The 20,670-nt window shown below is 34.0% G+C and overlaps 1 protein-coding gene across 1 annotated transcript in view; it reads right to left on the reverse strand.

Annotated features, from left to right (window-relative positions):
• Positions 1 to 20,670, reverse strand: part of LOC148308021 (uncharacterized) — a 38,398-nt gene that overhangs the window by 7,483 nt on the left and 10,245 nt on the right. Inside the window, exons 3-7 of the mRNA XM_088262449.1 lie at positions 20,335 to 20,432; positions 12,994 to 13,128; positions 2,868 to 2,993; positions 1,808 to 2,032; positions 713 to 841 (exon numbers count right to left, since the gene is read on the reverse strand). Coding sequence (XP_088118575.1) covers positions 713 to 841; positions 1,808 to 2,032; positions 2,868 to 2,993; positions 12,994 to 13,128; positions 20,335 to 20,432 — 713 coding nt within the window. The remainder of the gene's footprint in view (positions 1 to 712; positions 842 to 1,807; positions 2,033 to 2,867; positions 2,994 to 12,993; positions 13,129 to 20,334; positions 20,433 to 20,670) is intronic.

A 20,670-nucleotide genomic window follows, 5' to 3' on the forward strand; every position in this document is an offset into this window, starting at 1 on the left:
ATAAAGAAACAAAAAAAAAAATTATGCCTAGTTTTCAGGTGCATAAGACGCTATCTACATCGAATTTTCGAAATGAACTGATCTCCTAAAACGCTAACTACTTAATTTTGACAAAACATAAAGTTTTCAAACGATTTAATACATTATTTTATCATGTTTTTGAACGTTTTAAACTAATTTAGAATTTCAGATAAAACCGTTAAATAATTTTAAAAAATACGTTGATAAAATCTTCTAAGCTATCTCCTGTAAAGTAACAGATTTGCAGATAGAGTACTTTACGTAGGGGCCGTCGATAAAATTGTTTCACAAATTCAAAAGGTACTGTTTTATAACTGTGTCACAAATTCAATAGATACTTTTTTATAACTGCTTCACAAATTCAATAAGTACTGTTTTACATCTGTTTTCCACCCCTAATCTAAGGTTCAAATCAAATTTAAATATACAATACACATTATGATCACAAGTTATTGTCAACAGGGCACGATTTTTACAATTTCTATTTTTGCAGTTGAAACAACGAATGACATCACTTTTGATGACATCACAAATTGTAAATTTTTGTCTCCATTATAAAAATGATAGTTTAATCCCGTACATCTCCCTTATTTCTTTACAGATTTCAACAACAATAGTAACAATCTTATGAGTTTAAAAGAGTTATTTATTTGGGATAAAAAAGGGAAAATTGAAAAGGATAGTAATGTACTTGATGTATCCTCTAAGTTCCCTCTGGAGCTCTCTCAGCTGGTCCACGTAGATAGCTGTCGCATCATAGTATTCCTTGGCCTCCTCCACACTTCCAGTTCTTTCCTTGTTCCGCACAATTAATTCACTTCTGTCAATTGACAAATAATACAATAAATCAAAAAGTCCATTAATATCATTATCAGAAACTGGATTATTCACTATTATACGTGTCTTAACTTGAGATGAAGCATCTATCGTTTATATATGAAAGAAGATGACAACCGAATGCCAGGGATGCCTCAAGCCCTGGGATGCTCAGACTTCCATCTTCTTTTGTATAAAAACGAAAGATGCTTCATCTGAAGTTGACACTCACAATATTAATAGGTCCTTAAGTATATATTTATAACTTATTTATGAGTGTAGTTGTTTAATTTGGTTTCTGGATTTGATTTGAAGGAATATGATGGACAATTGGGGCTCCAAGGATAAATAGTTGTAAAATAGTATTTTAATTTTATTAAAAAAAGGAATAACCTGCAAAGCTTCTATTTTAAGGGTTTTTAATCTTTTTATTTTTTATTTGGGCTAACAACAGCAACATATGTAAAACAAAACATTAAAAGATATACATTAAAAAAGCAAACTGTAGTTAACCACAGAAACATAAAGATTAGTACAAAATATTTAGTGTAGATCTAGCAAATAAATGAATGTGTGTGTGTGTGTGTGATGTTGATTCTAGTAGGGACATACATACAATGCTGAGAAGCATAGTTTTTAAAGATCCTGAGCGGACAATATGCTCACCATTTGACTTTTCAACACAGATTTTCCGCAATTGAAAATGTCAACTTGGCTAAAACATGAGTTGTACTCACTAGCCATTCGAAACATAGGTGAACTCTGCGCATAATTAGTTCAAAGGACAGTTTTGTCTGAAGGTGGGATGTCTCAGACATTTCTCGAATATCACCATAGTTAGATAATTAAAATAGATAGGGTCAGAAAAAACAACACCTGGATGTTCTAGCAGTAAAAAATGAATAAAACCGACTGTACAATAATATTTATTTAAATAAATATGAAAGCAAGACACAAAGCCCTGTTTTACCTCTTCTTGACGACAGCGTACTGCGTTAGATTCGCGGTTGCCCGCAACCCCGGTACATAGTTGAGCACGGTGTCCAGCAGGTCTTGTCCGAGGGTGTAGTTGGACACATAGTCAATGTGCTTCTCTGCGGTGAGCCGACCCCTTCCATAGTAGCTGATGCCCAGCATGGAGGTCACTCCGACGCTCTCGATACTGCGCAGTAGGTTCTTAAAACCCACCAGGTACCTGAAATCTCAAACCTAACGGTCAATTTGATTGGCACAAGCTAATTTTTATCTATTTTATTTATTTATTTATTTCAAAACATATTACATACAAAAATCATATTTACATATAATATTCCCGATGAGTAATTTTTATTTCTCATTTTGGGACATGGGATTAAGGTTAACAAGACTGGAACACAAATAATAAAGTAACAAAAAAGGTTTTTTTTAAATAACCAAAACTAATACTATACATGGCAAAATATAAAAACAGTAAACTGGTGTAATAAATAGGCACAAGAAGCATATTTAAAAGAAATAAATGAGAAAACACAAGGTAAGAAGCATATTTAAAATAACAAATGAATTCATCAATAATATTTCAAATGCAACTGTCAGCTACATCCACACTAACTAACTAACAAACTAATTAACCATCACATCATTTACTACTGGGGTAGGCAGAAGAATAGGACGCCACACATCTCTTTGTCTTTGCAAACATTCTTCGCTTCTTCCAAGTTCATCTCCTTGTACATACCCACCTAATATTTTGACTTTTGACCTAACAAAGCCTAAGCATTTGACATTCTTGGTCTTGCCACGTTTTTCTCGGTCCTCTTCTGCTCCTATTTTCAACAACATTCACCCCATAAATTTTTTGTACCGTTCTTTCTACACTCATTCGTTTCGCATGCCCAAACCATCATTTACGTAAAAGGTTATCTGGATTTAGAGAAAATAAAGTTGGGATTTAACAATTACTTGGCCTTAAATAGAAATGCATAGAAATTGTATAAAAAATGTAACTAAATTAAATAATAAATAAAATAAAAATAAAAACTTTGTGTCACCTCCAAATGGTGCTGCTGTCTGCTTCCTTAATATGGTTAGTGAGGTGTTCCAGGAGGGCTGCATTCACGGCGGTGTACCATTGCATCACTTCAGAAATGGAGCTTTCTTCAGAGCTGATCTTTTTCCTGAAATCAAGTAAAAAAATATCCTACAAAAATCTATTTTTTTGACATCTCGACATTGATGACGCCAGGATAAGGGAAATATGCGAGATCGAAGATGTCGTTAGGTGGGGAAGGGATCAAAGGAGACAATGGTATGCACATGTGAGGAACATGGAACCATCCAGACTCCCCCACATTGCATTTCACAGCCAATCCCAAAGGTAGACGACTCCCGGACAGATCACCAAAGAGATGGATCGACAGCTGGGAAACGACATCGCAGGAGGCTAATCAATCTTAAAAACAAGCCACAAGGCCTACACCAAGCAGAAGAAGAACAATAATATAGATGAAGTAAAATATTGAAGTCTGGGCATTTACATGGCTTACGACCGTCATAGGCAAGTTTTAAGTGATTACTTTACAAACGTGTAGCATTTACCAAATCTACCCATGAATGACAACCAGACTACTCAATTTTCGTAACCCCTACATATATTGATCAAGCTCGTGACACAGTTCATGTGAGTTCAGTACCGCCATCTATGTTGCAATAGGAAAAGCTTTTATTAAGCAAAGGCTCTTTCTATTTGTATGCAAGGTATTTGTATTCTGGATTAAATTTACTTTAACTTGTAATTTTTTTATGTAAATTATAATTTGACTATTTTATTTTATTTCATTTAAAACATTTGAGTGTCATTCTTATTTGCAATTACATTATTATCAATTAAATTTTTTACAATTAACTTATTAACATGTTGAGTTTGATCAATATATCTAGGGGTTCCGGAAATTGAGTAGTGTGGTTGTCAATCATGTGTGGAATTGGTAAATGTTACACGTGTGTAAAGTGATCACTTAAAACCAGCCTATGACGGTCGCAAGCCCTGCAAATGACTCAGACTCCCATATTCTTCTATGTTTAATGTTTGAAATAATTCCTAAGCGGAGACAAGTATTTGGACACAATTAAAATGTTGCAAACAAAAAATATCGTATATAATTTATATTTGAAGCACTGACTTTGTGATTTTCCATTTTATAATTAAAATCGAATTTTGTTTTTAAATCAATAAAAATATTTTATTATAACTTAATTAATGTCCGCCTCCGTAGTGTAATGGTCAGCACGCTCGGCTACCGTTCTGGAGGTCCCGGGTTCGATTCCCAAGAGGGGTAAAATAAATATAAGTGATTTTTTCACTGTAATATTTATTCAATATTACCATGGACTGGTACCTGAAGCGGAGGGCTGATCACCTTTCCTTCAAGTGTAAACGATCAAGATAACACTGCGGTAATATGACACAGTGCCCTATGCACCATTGGGGTGCGGATAAGGGTTTTATTATTATTATTATTAATTATAATGTCTACCGGTTTCGAAGCTAACCGCTTCTTTATCAAGACTGATTAACACTAATATTAATCAGTCTTGATAAAGAAGCGGCTAGCTTCGAAACCGGTACACATTATAATTAAGTTATAAAAACATATTTATAGTAATTTTAAAACAAAGTTACATTTTAATTGTAAAAAATATCGTATTGTTGCAAAAAAATATGTTTATGTTAAGTATGAGTTTTTCTTCATTTTTCAAAATTGTATTGCTACTACGACATCAAACAAACCCTGTTGAGATAATAGACTTAATTCAGAAGGTGCAAATACATATCGCTCACTCCTTTCAAGAACGTCATAAATAAAAAAACTAGATTTTTCAGGAGAACGTTTTTAAAGTTTAAAAATATAATACTATGTATTAAAAATAAGTTCCAAGCCACTAATTGAACTTTTTACTGTGCAACAGATCTTTTTAGGAAAAACCTGAAGGTTTTTTCTGCATTTGAAAAATATATAGTATGTTAAAAAAAAATTAAACAGTACCTTTTATTCAAAATGCAAAAACAACACTTTCTGCCCTGTAGCGGGTAAATATCAAGTTAAAAATATGCCTCTTTTGCTGGGATATAGTACATTTTCTGGGCATCCCGAAAACATGCATAACTGAAAATTGACGATTTTTGATTTATGACGTTCTTGAAAGGAGTGAGCGATATGAGCAATTATTGCAAAAAGGCTACAATCGTAGTCCGCCTGCCTACGCATGTCAACAATGGCGCCTAACTAAAAAAGGAGTTGTTAGCTGGCTTTTATTCCACAATTTATAGGTACATCATTATCTATTCATACAACCCTTGCAAACAAGGAACCTGTATATACTGTACATATACATACAGTCGAACTCGGTTATAACGAGGATGAAGGGACCGACTGAATTTGCTCGTTATAACCGTTCCTCGTGACATCCAAGAAAAGGTTTTTTTTTTAAACATACCCATCATATGAAGTATGTTATCTGGAATGGTCACATAACACCATATGTCGCAAATGAAACAAAATTCATACAATTCACCCATTACACACATCGCTCACTCCTTTCAAGAACGTCATAAATAAAGAAACTTGATTTTTCAGGAGAACGTTTTTAAAGTTTAAAAATATAATACAATGTATTAAAAATAAATATTAAGCCACTTATTGAACCTTTTACTGTGCAACAGATCTCTTTCAAGGGTTTTTCTCCATTTGAAAAATATTTAATATATTTAAAAAAAATATTAAACAATACCTTTTCTTCAAAATGCAAAAACAACACATTCTGCCCTGTAGCAGGTAAATATTAAGCTAAAAATATGCCGCTTTTGCTGGTATATAGTACATTTTCTGGGCATTCCGAAAACATCCACAATTGAAAATTGACGATTTTTTATTTATGACGTTCTTGAAAGGAGTGAGCGACATGTCAAAATTTTCTGTCAATCCAGTATATCTATAAAAAATGGAAAATCCCGTGCTGGTTGAGTACAAAACCATTGTAGCAGTTTTATCATAATTCGTACAATCACAGTTTTTTTTTTCGAGTCCGTGATGTTCTTTTTAAATGTAGATAAAAATACAACATTGACAATGAGAATGATGAAAACTTTTTATACGCTTTCGCTTCTTATTCACTTTACATTATTCGCGCCATGTTCTATTTCACGAATAATTTCCGCCTTTTCACGAATTGAGACACTTTTTACTAGTAGTAGATATGTTGATAATTCGAGGGTTTGTTTTTACTGACCTGCTCTAGAATTTGAGATTTCCCACCTCGTAATTTTTATTATACAATGTCCACAGTAAGCATAGAACATACAAAATATAGAAACTATTGTAAAAATCTCCGAAACTTGATGTTCAAAACCTATAAAATAAGTTATTTATTGTAATAAAGTAAGTCTTTACAGACATGACAAAGCTTACAATTTGCAACATCCAATTTAAACCCATATATGCGTGAAATCTTTTTTTACTATCGGTGACAATACCAATATAGTAGTTAGAGTCATAAACGTAATCCGATCCCGGCGGCAACGGTCTAATTGCCCGGTTAGATTTTATTGCTTAAGGTCAAAATATTTTAAAACATTAAAATATTCACAACATTTAAAAAAAGGGGATCTCTTTTTGCTCGCTATAGCCGAGAAGTTGCTCGTTCTAACCGTGATCAAATATATAAAGAAAACCAGAAACCAAATTATCAACGAATGTTTCCTCGTTGTATCCGAGATCTCGCTATAACCGTGTTCGCAATAACCGAGTTCGACTGTATATGAAGTAAACACAATAGACGTAGAAAGGAATGTCAGGAAATATCCAATTAACTAAAGAGTTCCGTGTTTTGCAGAACTAAACGAGTATATAAGTGCTGGTTTACAATATAAATGGAAATGAAATTAACGATTATTTTTGGTAGTTCGTAATTTGAGTAATACAGGAAATACAAGCAGTCGAAATGTACGTCAAAACGATGTATGTACGCGTACGAATATGATAGACGTTCGAATGGGGATGTAAGGAAATGATGCAGGGCTGAGATAAGAATGAATTTATGAATTTACACAAGCTCGTAACACGTAGGAACAATACTGACCTTATTTTCCTGTATAAAATTTTAAATAATTATGTAGATTGCCCAGAGCTTTTATCACTCATCAATTTTAGAGTCCCGGGAGCACAGACCAGATGCCAAAAATTATTTAAAATACCTAAAATGCACACCAAGTCCTACCGAAATTCATTTTTAAATCGAGCCTGCGATACGTGCAATGTAATGCTTACTGAAATAGACTTCAATAATGTTTCGTTTAATACGTTTAAGAGAAACATGGTTGATGTCTATTTGACTAGTTGATAAAGAAAATTTCTATTATTTGATTAAAACATGTAATGTAATTTACAACTTTTTGAGTGTGTCCAAATACTTGTTCACAAAATCTGGATTATCTCCAATTACAGGAGTTATTTTCATATTATTTTTTGACATCTCATCAAAGATAAAGAAGAATATGGAAGTCTGGGCATTTAATAGAATTTCCAAGAATTTGAGTAGTGTGGTTGTCAATAATGGGTAGAATTGGTGAATGTTACACGTGTGTAAAGTGATCACTTAAACCAGCCGATGACGGTCGTCAGCCCCGTCAATGCCCAGACTTCCAAATTCTTCTTTATCTTTGATGAGATGTCAAAAAATAACATGTAATGTAAGTTTATTATATAGTTATACTTTTATGTACAGTTTGTATTTATTTTTAGATTACTTAAGTGAAAACCTCTAATTGGAATGTTATTTTTAAATTTTATTATATTACGTCATTTTTGTTAAATATTCTGTTGGTTTTCCAATAAAAAAAGCATTATCGATCAAATTATGAAAGCTAACAATGATCACCCTAATAAGGAAGTGGCTATTCGCGCTATACATTTATTCAATGATAATGCTGTGACACATTTTCGCCAAATTTTGAAGCGTCGGATGAAAAAATGTCTTAAAAAAGTTATCTAGTTAAAATATATTAATTATTTGTCATAAATTCATATTTTTAGTAACGTTTTTTTTCAAATCTAAGTTATATTATGTTTTTACAACCCCTTAATAATTTGTAAGTACATAATTTTATTTGAATAAACGTTAAAAGAATATAAAAGAAAAAAATAAGTTTTCTTTCGGCCTGGAACGCATAATCGTATTTTACATTGATTTCTATGGGAAAAATGTTTCGCTTAGCGAGCAAGATGCTGGAACGAATTAAATTCGTTATGAGAGGTTCCACTGTAGGTACTCTGTTCCTAGCATTCAATTTTATTATTATTTATAAGAAAAATAAGGACAACGCAAGCGATAAATGTAGGAGCCGTTTTGCTGACATTATGATAACAGACAAGATAATATTATGGATATTAATGATAATTCCGACCACGCGAGCGTAATTATCAGGAATGGAATGATAGCCCTTAAGCTATCAGTTAGTACGTGATCTCACTTAATGGGTGAATAGTGGACAGGGCAGATAATAAGAGGGTAGGGCAGGGTAGGTTACACATCCTCACATGCTAGACCGACGATTTTCTTTGTTTGTCACCCTTTTAGGACGAATATATGTACCTAAGCGTGGGAACCGACAGGCGTCTAAGAGCTGCGTGTGTACAATTATTCCGAGATCCAAGGTTATCATCTGTACGATATTTTCACGTATTTTTTTTTATCAATTCAAAAAATTATAATGACGAAAATATTATTCTAAACGCGTTATATATATTTTAGTCGTACAGGAGAAAGTGACCAACTAACAAACGTAAAATGTTTAGGAGGGGGTCATTTGAATCACTTTTGCTTGGCAAGAAAATAAACATCAATGCAGTTAGTCATATTTTTAACAAGTCAATATATTATACATCCAAGTTTAAAATCCTTTGGGATTTTTTTCAGGGCAATATTAAGCTAGTAAGATATCAAATAGTCAGTGATCACGTTTTTGTAATTTTGAGTGCATTTTCCAAGACGTGTCGCCAAGCAAAACGTCGTAAGTTTTATTTTTTCTGACACTGTAATTTAAAATGTTTAAAAAAATATATAACACTATTAAAATAAAATTTTGGTCAAAGAATATATGAAAATTTACTTAGACTTTTTTCCACGGCACACCACAATACACGAGTGTGCCGCGGCACACACTCTGCGGAACAATGATTTAGGATATTGGTCATTTTAATACATGATTTAATTCGGTTATTTCATTCATTTACCCGTGTCTATTAAAAGTACTAGCGTCTACTGGTCTTATGCGAAGGTATTCATTTCAAATTCTGCTTACAGCAGCTATAATATCTTCAAGCGATTATTATCAACTCGACTAAACATAACGCGCCCACTTCTACCTAATTGAGTTCTGAGCGAGCTCCTTAGTTGAGTGAATATTTGCATTTCGACACTTAATCTTAATTTTATAGGGCGCCTCAGGACATTTACGGCTTCACCGGCAAGTTATGGTCTGGAAATTGGTGAAAACTCCAATTAAAGTAACTATCTGTGCCATTAAAGTTTAAAGGATGAAGCGACTACTTCAATTCTAGCATTCTAACGAAAACATCAAGTTCTCCCAATATTTTGAGCGTGTACAAATCTTTTTCACAAACCTGAGTTTGTCCACTTAAATTAGATTAAACAAACTTGTATTATTTCGATTGGCAGTGACAGAGACATTAAAAGAACGGTAAAATAAAGTTATAAGACAGAGGAAGACTGAGAAAAACTGAGGTATGAATTTAAAAACTTTATTTGAAAACTGTACACACCTCTCAGATCATGGTCTTATTGAAAGCTGTCCCACCGCATGCCCAGATCTGATACAGAAGCATCTAGGCTTCCTGACAGATCTGCTCTTGCTAAGCAATTTTTAAAAAAAAACTAATTTGTGAAATTTATTTAAAATGTGAAACAATACTGTAATATAATATAATTCTTTACATCTCACCAATAGATGTCTCTAGTGAAGTTCTAGTGATTCAAGAACAAGGTTTCTAAATTGGTTCATATATATATAGAACTTCCAAGAATTTGAGTGATGTGGTTGTCAATAATGGGTAGAATTGGTGAATGTTACACGTGTGTAAAGTGATCACTTAAACCAGCCTATGACGGTCGTCAGCCCCGTAAATGCCCAGACTTCCATATTCTTCTCCATCTTTGATGAGATGTCAAAAATAATAATATAAAACTGTATCCCGATTTTACTGTGAATTTACATTTAAAAGCTTTCAATATCCCTGTCACTGCCAATCCAAATAAATACAAGTTTGTAAAACCACCACCAAATTTTCTAGAAGCGCCCCGGTGTAGGCAGTGGAAGGGATTAGTAGTTAGATAGTTCAGTTAGTCAGCTAGATCCGATTCCGACCCGACGTTAGCCGGTACACAGACGCCTCTACAACCCCGACCAGCACAGCAGACAGATACGGAACAGTGCAAAGACATTTGCAGTAAATTTACAATCAAATTTTAATTTACTCTGGCTTCCCTTCAATGCGTATGAATCTTTATCCAAAACAAATCAGTAATCAGGGTTTTTTTTTAATGTGATGCGGTGGAACGGCGTTCTGGCACATTTTATCATGGATACATTTTTTTTTTTGAATTATTGAATCCAAAATTAAACAAGGTTTATTGGATTTGAATTCTACATTTATTTATGTATATGTTGATACGTGACGCGTTTCGTCTTATTAAGACATTATCAAACACTGACCTAATTTTTAAAATCAATTAAACGAAACAACGTTTGTGCTTACGTAATTACAATCTATATTTATATAATTCATCAAAATGATAAAATATGGTATTATAATGAATATTTAAACGATATTTGAATATTTTTTTAGCGAGTTCCGGGAACTCTTTTGTTTGTTTTAAAAAAAAGCTCTGACTAAATCACTTGCGTCGCACACATTATATATATATATATATATATATATAGGAGTGTTATCACATTCCTGGCTGAAAAAAACCTCTGTGTTTTGCCTTACCCGGGAAATTAGCTGGATATGAACCCCATTGAAAACCTTTGGGAACTAACGAAACGTGAGATTGCTAAAGAAGTCATCACCACCAAGCGGCAAATGATAGAAACTCTTATCAGAGTATGGCATAATAACCCCAATCTCTGGCACAATGCAAAAATCTGCATAAAAAGTATGCCCTGACGTTTGGAAGTTGTAATCGCAGCAAAGGGTGTTATTACTAAAAATTAAGATTTTTTTGAAATTGTTGAATAATCACTTTTTATGATAAAAATAAATTGGTATTATTAAATCCATGATAATATTGTTTCTTAAATCTAAATAAAGCACCCCAATCAATAAAAAAAAAAAAAAAACAAATTATTTGCTCATTAAATTAATTTAATAATGAAAATTACAGGAAATTCGAAGTGTCCCTAATAATATGGCCACCCACTGTGTATATATATATATATATATATATATATATATATATATATATATATATATATATATATATATATATATACACAGTGGGTGGCCATATTATTAGGGACACTTCGAATTTCCTGTAATTTTCATTATTAAATTAATTTAATGAGCAAATAATTTGTTTTATATATATATATATATATATATATATATATGTATATATATATATATATATATATATATATATATATATATATATATATATATATATATATATATATATATATATATATATATATATATATATATATATATATATATATATATATATATATATATATATATATATATATATATATATATATATATATATATATATATATATATATATATATATATATATATATATATATATATATATATAAACAACGAAAATGAGAATGAAACATTCATTAAATTAGAGTTAGGCAATACAAAAAATAATCAGAAAACTTCTCAGTTCTTATGTTACTCTTCTCTTCTTTGTTCCAACGTCTTTACTACTTGACTTCATTATATGGGTCTTGAAATTGTCACGATAGTGAAATACTTCCATATGTAAGATATGATATGAACTACGCACGGCGGGGTGTTCTTTCGTTGGTTTTAAGTATGTACACTTAAAAAAAATATGTGAAATGCTCCGCGGGCCGCAAGTAGACACCCGCGGGCCGCGGGTTCGCCACCCTTGTTATTCACCCATGTTTCCATCGCCTGCAGGTCTTCTCCGCTATCGGCAAGACGCTCAGCACCGCCGCCATACAAAAGGCAAATTTATTTTTATCGAACCCGTATTTCCTGATTCGACCTAATTGAGAATGATGTGCTCACTCCACAGCCCATGGCATGCCGTGACGTCACGCTTCCCATAGCGAGATGTACTCCGCACGGCGCAGACGGGAATACAAACTGCCACTTGTGGATGGCTTTCCTTATATTGAATTCCATCACACCCTAACTCTAGTACCTACCCTGGACTCCCTACGCAATGAACGATGGAGATAAACCCTTTTATTAATATTTTCAATGCCGTATTTTACGGGCTATAAGACTCACTTTTTACAATAATAGCTGACTAAGGTGCCATACTTAGTCAGCCATAAGTATATGTTTTATATAATAAAATTAAAATTACAAATTTATATAAAATTATAATAAACATTTAAATTATAATCATAATTTACATCACAATTTATATTATAATAAACAAACAATTTTTTTTAATAAAATGTCGATAAACAATTTTTTTTAACGATTTTTTATTTATTTGAAGTGTATTTTAATTTAAAAAAAGGGAAATATTTGTATTATTATTTACACAAATATTTTAATTTCATACTATTTCTGTGAGTTTAAGCGGCTCATTATTAGAAATAGGTATCAAATCGTGGTAGAGTTGGTTCGAACCGAGAAACTCTGACTTAAGAGTCCGCGATACTAACCACGGGACCACAACCCGACACTCAACTTACCCGATACTTACTTTGGAGTTATTTTATTTGTATTTATTTGTTTTAGAAACTTGTATTTATTTGTTTTTGAAACTTGTATTTATTTGTATTAGAAACTTGTATATATTTGTTTAAGAAACTTGTATTTATTTGTTTTAGATACTTGTATTTATTTGTTTTAGAAACTTGTATTTATTAGTAGTTTTGTTTGTTACCTCAGCAGCGACAAGCGCAGCCGGAAGGCCGGCTCCGGCACAGGGGTGGACTCGGGCGGCAGCGTGATGGGCGGCCAGGCGGCCAGCTGCTCAAGGGCCGCGTCGGTCACGGCGAAACGCTGTGTCAGGTTGCTCCTGGAAATTAAAAAAAATTAGGAACTTTCACAATTTTTTAACTTCTAAATTGAGTCATACTCAGAATTTGTGAACCATGTTTTAGACACTTGAAAAATATTATTGAATATATTTTTTACTACGTCAAAGTTTCATTTATTAAAGTCACATTGTCACCATTTTAAATTTATATATATATATATATATATATATATATATATATATATTTATATAAATATATATATATATATATATATATATATATATATATATATATATATATATATATATATATATATATATATATATATATATATATATATATCTAGGTAAATACCACTATTACTTAAAATGTGTTGTGACACGTGTTAAGATCATTTTCAAACATCGAAACACGTGTCATAATTATATTATTTATTGATTCGGCATTAACTTTGTGGAATGACATTTTGATTATTTAAAAGTGGTATATTCAGATGTTTATTTAAAAAAAAAAAGATCAACGTGTCATAATAGATTTAAGCAATAGTAGTATTTACCAAGTAAAATTCAAATAAAATTACAGGAATATAGCCACGTTAAACTTTTATTTACGAAATATACTAGTAAAGCATTTATTTTTATGTTTAAATTTGAATTGCACTTGATATATACCGCTATTTAAAAAAGTATTGATACATGTGTTTCGAAACATTCAGCATTAATAAACATATTCAATAAAAACAAGCTCACAATAGATTTTAGAAATTGTGGTATTTACCAAGTAAAGATGGAAATAAAATGAAAAGATTATCATGAGTGAAAATCACTTTGTGGTAAAATCTATCTATTTTGTAATATAATTTATATTTGAAGCACTAACTTCGTGATTTTTCATTTTATAATTAAAATATAACTTTCTTTTAAAATCACTTGTGGCAACCCACACACATCGAATATGGCAACACCAGCTCAACGTAGCGAGCTACCTTCACCGCCAGAAAAGAACGGATCAAGCGAACCCGCCACACTTCGTCGCCACCCGTCCTCAGATCGACACGCACTTCAACTGTTCCCATATTAGAGTCACGCGATTATCCTTAAGTATTTGCTTGATTGTAATTTAATAGAACTAAATAAATTTGTGTTAAAAGTAATCCGCTTTCATCTTGCTTCCCTTCTGATAAATTAAAGTGGTATTCAACTAGAAACCATAATTGGTGACCCCCCGACGTGATCCCGAAACACGTTTTACAAAATTCGGAATTTTAGAAGCATTTTTTAAATAAAAACCGAAAAAAATAACGCGTAATAAACATCGATCACAGGAAGCGTGGCGACGAGCGTCCCAGGGATAAAACGTAAGTCAATATTTTAGTATTCTCACATATCTAACGTAAAATCTTTTCATTAAAAATAATAATCTCGAAATTAAACCTTTTATATTTGCACTACCCAATTTAGAATCTTTTCCCTGGTAAAATAAAAGTCAATTATTAACAATTTTTTGAATCCTATCTATATCCGATATATCTACCTATATCTAATCCGATGAAACCACGTGGGAGAATAGAAAATTAATTGTACCGACAGAATACTCGCCGCTATTGTAACACTGATTTCAGCTAAGACGACATCGTCTCGGTCATCTTAAGGCTGACGCAGACATCGGAAATCCACACAGGAAGAACGTGCGCGAACACATACTTCAGATACGGAAGCCGTCAACAACGAAGAGGAAACGAACAACGAAAAAGCTAAGTCAACCTAAATAAACATAATTTAAAATCATTTATTTGCCAAAAAAAAAAATATATATGCAAAAATTCAATAATTAGCTCTCATAGTAAACGTCACCTATCCTGTTTCATAAATAAAATCAAATCGTAAATAATTCACAAATAAAACAAGGCAAAAAACGCCGCTGTAAATGTAGAATCAATAAATTATTGTCATTTATATATATATAAAAAAAAAATTTTTTTTTCTTTAATATTACGTCAAAAATTATCCTAATAATCAAATTTCTTTCAGCATTGTCATAACTATATAACATCGAAAAATAATCCCATTACATTAATTCGTCTATATAAATTCTCGCTTAAAAACAGCACGTAACAATAACACGAAACAAATTCCCGAGCGTACTTCGTACCGCGGCCGATAAGCGGTAAACAAACCCGAGTCATTAACCCCACCATTTATTTTTTCTAACAACGCGAAAAATACCAATCCGTAACATCCAAACACAGCAAAATCCAAAATATTTAAATAATTTTTTATACAAAAAAAAAAAAAAAAAATTCTTTAAATATCGCACAACGATGGCAATCAACGACGAACATGAATATCAAGAACCGCAGCAAGTACAACCGCAACTACAAAAATATCCGGAATATAATACAACTTGCGATCAATCAAGAAACAAAATTTTTAGTAACATCATAATGTCGAGCCTGCTAAAACAAATAGAACTACTAACGCAGGAAGTCAAACAACTAAAAGCGAAACACGAAAACGACAACTGGCAAGGACGCATGAGCCGCTACGACAACAGACGACAAGACAACGGCCGATATAGAAATAAAAGCAGATCCCCATACCGAAGCATGTCTAGAGAAAATTCAAACGGCATATGTTTTTACCACAACAAGTTCAAAAACAAAGCATTCAAATGTACAAAACCATGCAGCTTCCAGCCGGAAAAACTCCAACGGGGGGCCAAACTAGAGGCCTGTAACCCCCCTCATGACACATTCCGCCTCTTTGTTTACGATCGAAGAACCAACATGAAATTTCTAATCGACACTGGAGCCGACGTATCCGTGTTACCGAGGTCATACAACAACATAGAGAATTCACTCGCCTCCGACGATACAACAACAACACTCTACGGCGCCGATGGAAACCAAATAAAAACATACGGTACAAGAACACTCGAATTAAACTTAAATTTAAGACGACCATTGAAATGGAGATTCATAATCGCCGACGTGTCAAGAGCGATACTAGGAGCCGATTTCCTACACAATTATAACTTAAGCGTAAACTTGAAAAACGCAACGTTAACTGACAACGTAACTGGATTAAAAGTAGACGGAAACACTTGCAAAAGTCCGTCTTCAAAAATTTCACTAATCAATAACAACTGTGAATATCACAAAATCATGGCTAAATACCCCGACATACTTAAACCAAAAATGGACATCGGACATAAAAAGAAACATGAAGTGAAACACATAATAGAAACAAAAGGACAACCAGTTAGTGCAAGGGCCAGACGCCTCGCACCAAACCAGCTTATCGCAGCAAAGAAAGAATTCAAACTGCTGATGGAACAAGGAATTTGCCGCCCCTCAAAGAGTAATTGGGCAAGCCCGCTACATATGGTGAAGAAACCCAACGGAGAATGGAGACCCTGCGGCGATTACCGACGTTTAAACGCCCAGACGCTACCAGACAGGTACCCGATACCTCAACTCCAGGACTTCGCACATAAACTCAACACAGCGAAAATATTCTCGACAATAGATCTGAAGAGAGCGTATCACCAAATACCAATGGAAAGCGAAGACATCCAAAAGACAGCCATAATCACGCCATTTGGACTTTTCGAATTCACCGCCATGCAATTCGGACTATGCAACGCAGCTCAGACATTCCAACGATACATGAACAATGTAACAAAGAATCTAGACTATTGTTTCGTATACATAGATGACATACTCATAGCATCAACGAGCGAAGAAGAACATAAAAGACATCTCGAAGAAGTATTTTTAACCCTTTCAGAAAACGGTTTAATAATAAACGCAGACAAGTGCAGTTTCGGAAAACCGGACGTCAGTTTCCTCGGATACACTATAACATCGAACGGCATCACACCACTGCAAGAAAAGGTACAAGCAATAACACAATTCGAGACACCAAAAACCGCGAAAGGACTCCGACGTTTCCTCGGAATGATAAACTTCTATAGAAAATTTTTACCGAATGCAATAGAGACACAAGCTATACTATTTGACATGCTTCAGGGCTATGTAAAAAACGACCGGAGAGAATTAATATGGACACAAACGTCGACAGCCGCATTTAATAAATGTAAAGACGACCTGGCGACAGCAACGCTACTAGCGCACCAAACCATCGATGCCCACCTCGCTATAATGGTCGACGCCTCAGACAACGCAATGGGAGCGTCCCTACAGCAGGAAAACAACGGAACATGGCAACCACTAGGATTCTTCTCAAGGAAACTCACCCCAGCACAGAAGAAATACAGCACGTATGACAGAGAACTGACAGCAATCTACGAAGCCGTAAAATATTTCAGACAGAATGTCGAAGGACGCAATTTTATAATATATACAGATCACAAACCGATCACATTCGCATTTACAAAAAAAACAGCTACGAACTCTCCAAGACAGGAAAGACAGCTAGACTACATAGGACAATTCTGCACGAACATAAAACATATTACTGGATCAAAAAACACAGTCGCCGACACACTATCACGGATCGAAGAATTAACAATACCCGCAACGATAGATTACGACGAGATGCACGAGCAGCAAAAAGAAGATGAAGATTTAGCAAACTCCCTTCAAAATTCGTCACTAACCCTTCAACAGAAAAACATCCCAGGCATGAACAACCCCATATGGTGTGATACGTCAAATAATAACATACGACCTTTCGTCCCTCAACAAATGAGAAACCAAGTCATAGCGAAAGTACACAATATATGTCACCCAGGAATAAACGGTACTAAAAAAAGTATACAACAGAGATTCGTATGGCCACACATGACAAAAGACATTAAAGAATTCGTCAAAAACTGTATACCATGCCAAAAAGCGAAAATAGACCGACATACCTCAGCACCGATTAACACATTCAACGTACCAGAAGACAGATTCCAGCACATCAACATAGACATCGTAGGACCCCTACCAACCTGCCGAGAATATTCGTATTTATTGACAATGATCGATAGATATACCCGATGGCCCGAAGCAGTACCAATCAAAGACATCACTGCTGAAACAATAGCCAAAACATTACTAGACACGTGGATCGCCCGCTACGGCGTACCACAAACAGTAACCACGGACCAAGGAACACAGTTCGAATCGAAACTTTTCAAGGCACTATCGGAAATACTGGGAATAAAACACAGCAGAACATCAGCTTATCATCCACAAACAAACGGAATGATAGAGAGATGGCATCGCGCATTAAAAACCGCACTAACAGCAAAAAACGACGACACCTGGTTGGACACGCTACCAATAGTCCTACTCGGACTTAGAACTACGGTGAGAGACGAGCTTAGATGCTCACCCGCAGAACTAACTTATGGAAAAACATTACGACTCCCAAGCGACTTCTTCACAAACACCATAAGCACCGACCCAGGAATATTCGTGAGCAAACTACGTGACAGATTCACGGACGTCAGGCCGACGCCCGGCATCCACCACTCATCAAAGAAAGTATTCATACCAAAGGAACTACCGACAGCCACCCATGTATTCATCCGAACCGACTCACACAGAAAGCCCATACAAAATACGTACGAGGGCCCCTATCGAGTCGAATCGCGAACAGAAAAAACATTTGTAGTCGATATCAAAGGAAAACTAAAACACATTTCAATAGATAGATTGAAACCCGCGTTCACAACGACAATGGACGAAAAAATCGACACACAACAGAGAGCGACAGAAATCCGTACGCCAACCCCGGAAACGGACTCAAACAAGCCGACAGAAGGAAACCTGCAAGAAAGAAAAACCAGAGCAGGAAGAAAAGTTCATTTTCCAGACAGATTTCGACCATGAACGCCTGAACAATAAGAAAAAAAAAAAAAAAAAAACAAAAGCCAATTGTAAAAATAAAAACTTTTATTTTACCAAGAAAAACAAATTACAATCAATAACAAGAAAAACAAACTACAGTCAACAACAAGAAAAACAAACTACAGTCAACAACAAGAAAAACAAACTACAGTCAACAACAAGAAAAACAAACTACAGTCAACAAAAAGAAAAACAAACTACGGTCAACAACAAGAAAACAATTTAAATTACATATGTACAATTCACCCATATGTTTTAAAATTTCTGATTACAGTATCATGTCTTCTGTTCAAAGACACTGGAGGAGGGCCGTGTGGCAACCCACACACATCGAATATGGCAACACCAGCTCAACGTAGCGAGCTACCTTCACCGCCAGAAAAGAACGGATCAAGCGAACCCGCCACACTTCGTCGCCACCCGTCCTCAGATCGACACGCACTTCAACTGTTCCCATATTAGAGTCACGCGATTATCCTTAAGTATTTGCTTGATTGTAATTTAATAGAACTAAATAAATTTGTGTTAAAAGTAATCCGCTTTCATCTTGCTTCCCTTCTGATAAATTAAAGTGGTATTCAACTAGAAACCATACACTATTAAGTGAAATCACTATAAAATATAAATTTGTCTTAAAATCACTATAAATCAGTTTGTTATTATTTAAAAACAAAGTTATACTTTAATTATATCCAACCATTTTAATTGAAGTTTTACTTGGTAAATACCACTATTTCTTGAAATGTATTGAGACACGTGTTTTGATGCATTCTAATTATAAGACTAAGCTTCACATAGGTGTTTGAAAATGATGCGGAATGCATCCAAACTAGTGTCACAATAGATTTTACGAAATAGTGGTATTTAACAAGTAAAAATTTAATTAAAAATGGATAGGTTTTACCACAAAGTGACTGCAGAATCAATTAATGAAATAATATGAAGTGTTTTGTTTATTTTTCGCCAGGCAATAAATTATATATTTTTGGATGCTTATTAAACTAACACTCGTTAAATTTTCGATTGTACATATATCGTTGTCATACAGGAGAAAGTGACCAAGTGCATTTTAGACAAAAACGTGATAATTGACTATTTGATATCTTACAAACTTAATGTTGCCCTGAAAAAAATCCCAAAGAATTTTAAACATGGAAGTGTAGTATATTAGAAGTATAAAAAATGACTAACTGCATTGATGTTTATTTTATTGCCAAGTAATAGTGACTTAAATGGCCCTACTGAACATTTTACGTTTTGTTAGTAGGTCACTTTCTCCTGTACGACTACGATATGTCATTTGATGCCATTTCAAAATATCCCTCTTTTGAAAGCTTTGAAATCGAAGGGTATTTTTTTTAATTAAAAATGAAATTGGACATACCTGAGATTGCTTCCGTTGGTGAATATGAAGAACGCGACTTCCGACCTTTCCAGCTGCAGTCTCGTCACCAGCTTCCCCAGCTCCGTGGCTCTGCTGACCTGAATGAAGAGATAATCAGAAACATTTGCATTCAAATTTTACTTACGGTTCACTTCAGCCGTCTGGGCAATCACGATACCACCCGGTGACCCCCGATAGTACCCAAGTACAGTAAACCCCCCTACTAATGTGCAAAGGCAAATAGCCGCAAGTTGAAAACATTAGTTTTGAGATAAACGCGTTTATAGTAAACATAAAATGATGCTTTTCGCCAATACATACAATACAATACTTTAT

This window comes from Brachycentrus maculatus, unplaced genomic scaffold, assembly GCF_059751285.1.
Source record: "Brachycentrus maculatus isolate JH-2025_06_01 unplaced genomic scaffold, ASM5975128v1 h1tg000180l, whole genome shotgun sequence".
In the NCBI taxonomy this organism is placed as follows: Eukaryota; Metazoa; Arthropoda; class Insecta; order Trichoptera; family Brachycentridae; genus Brachycentrus; species Brachycentrus maculatus.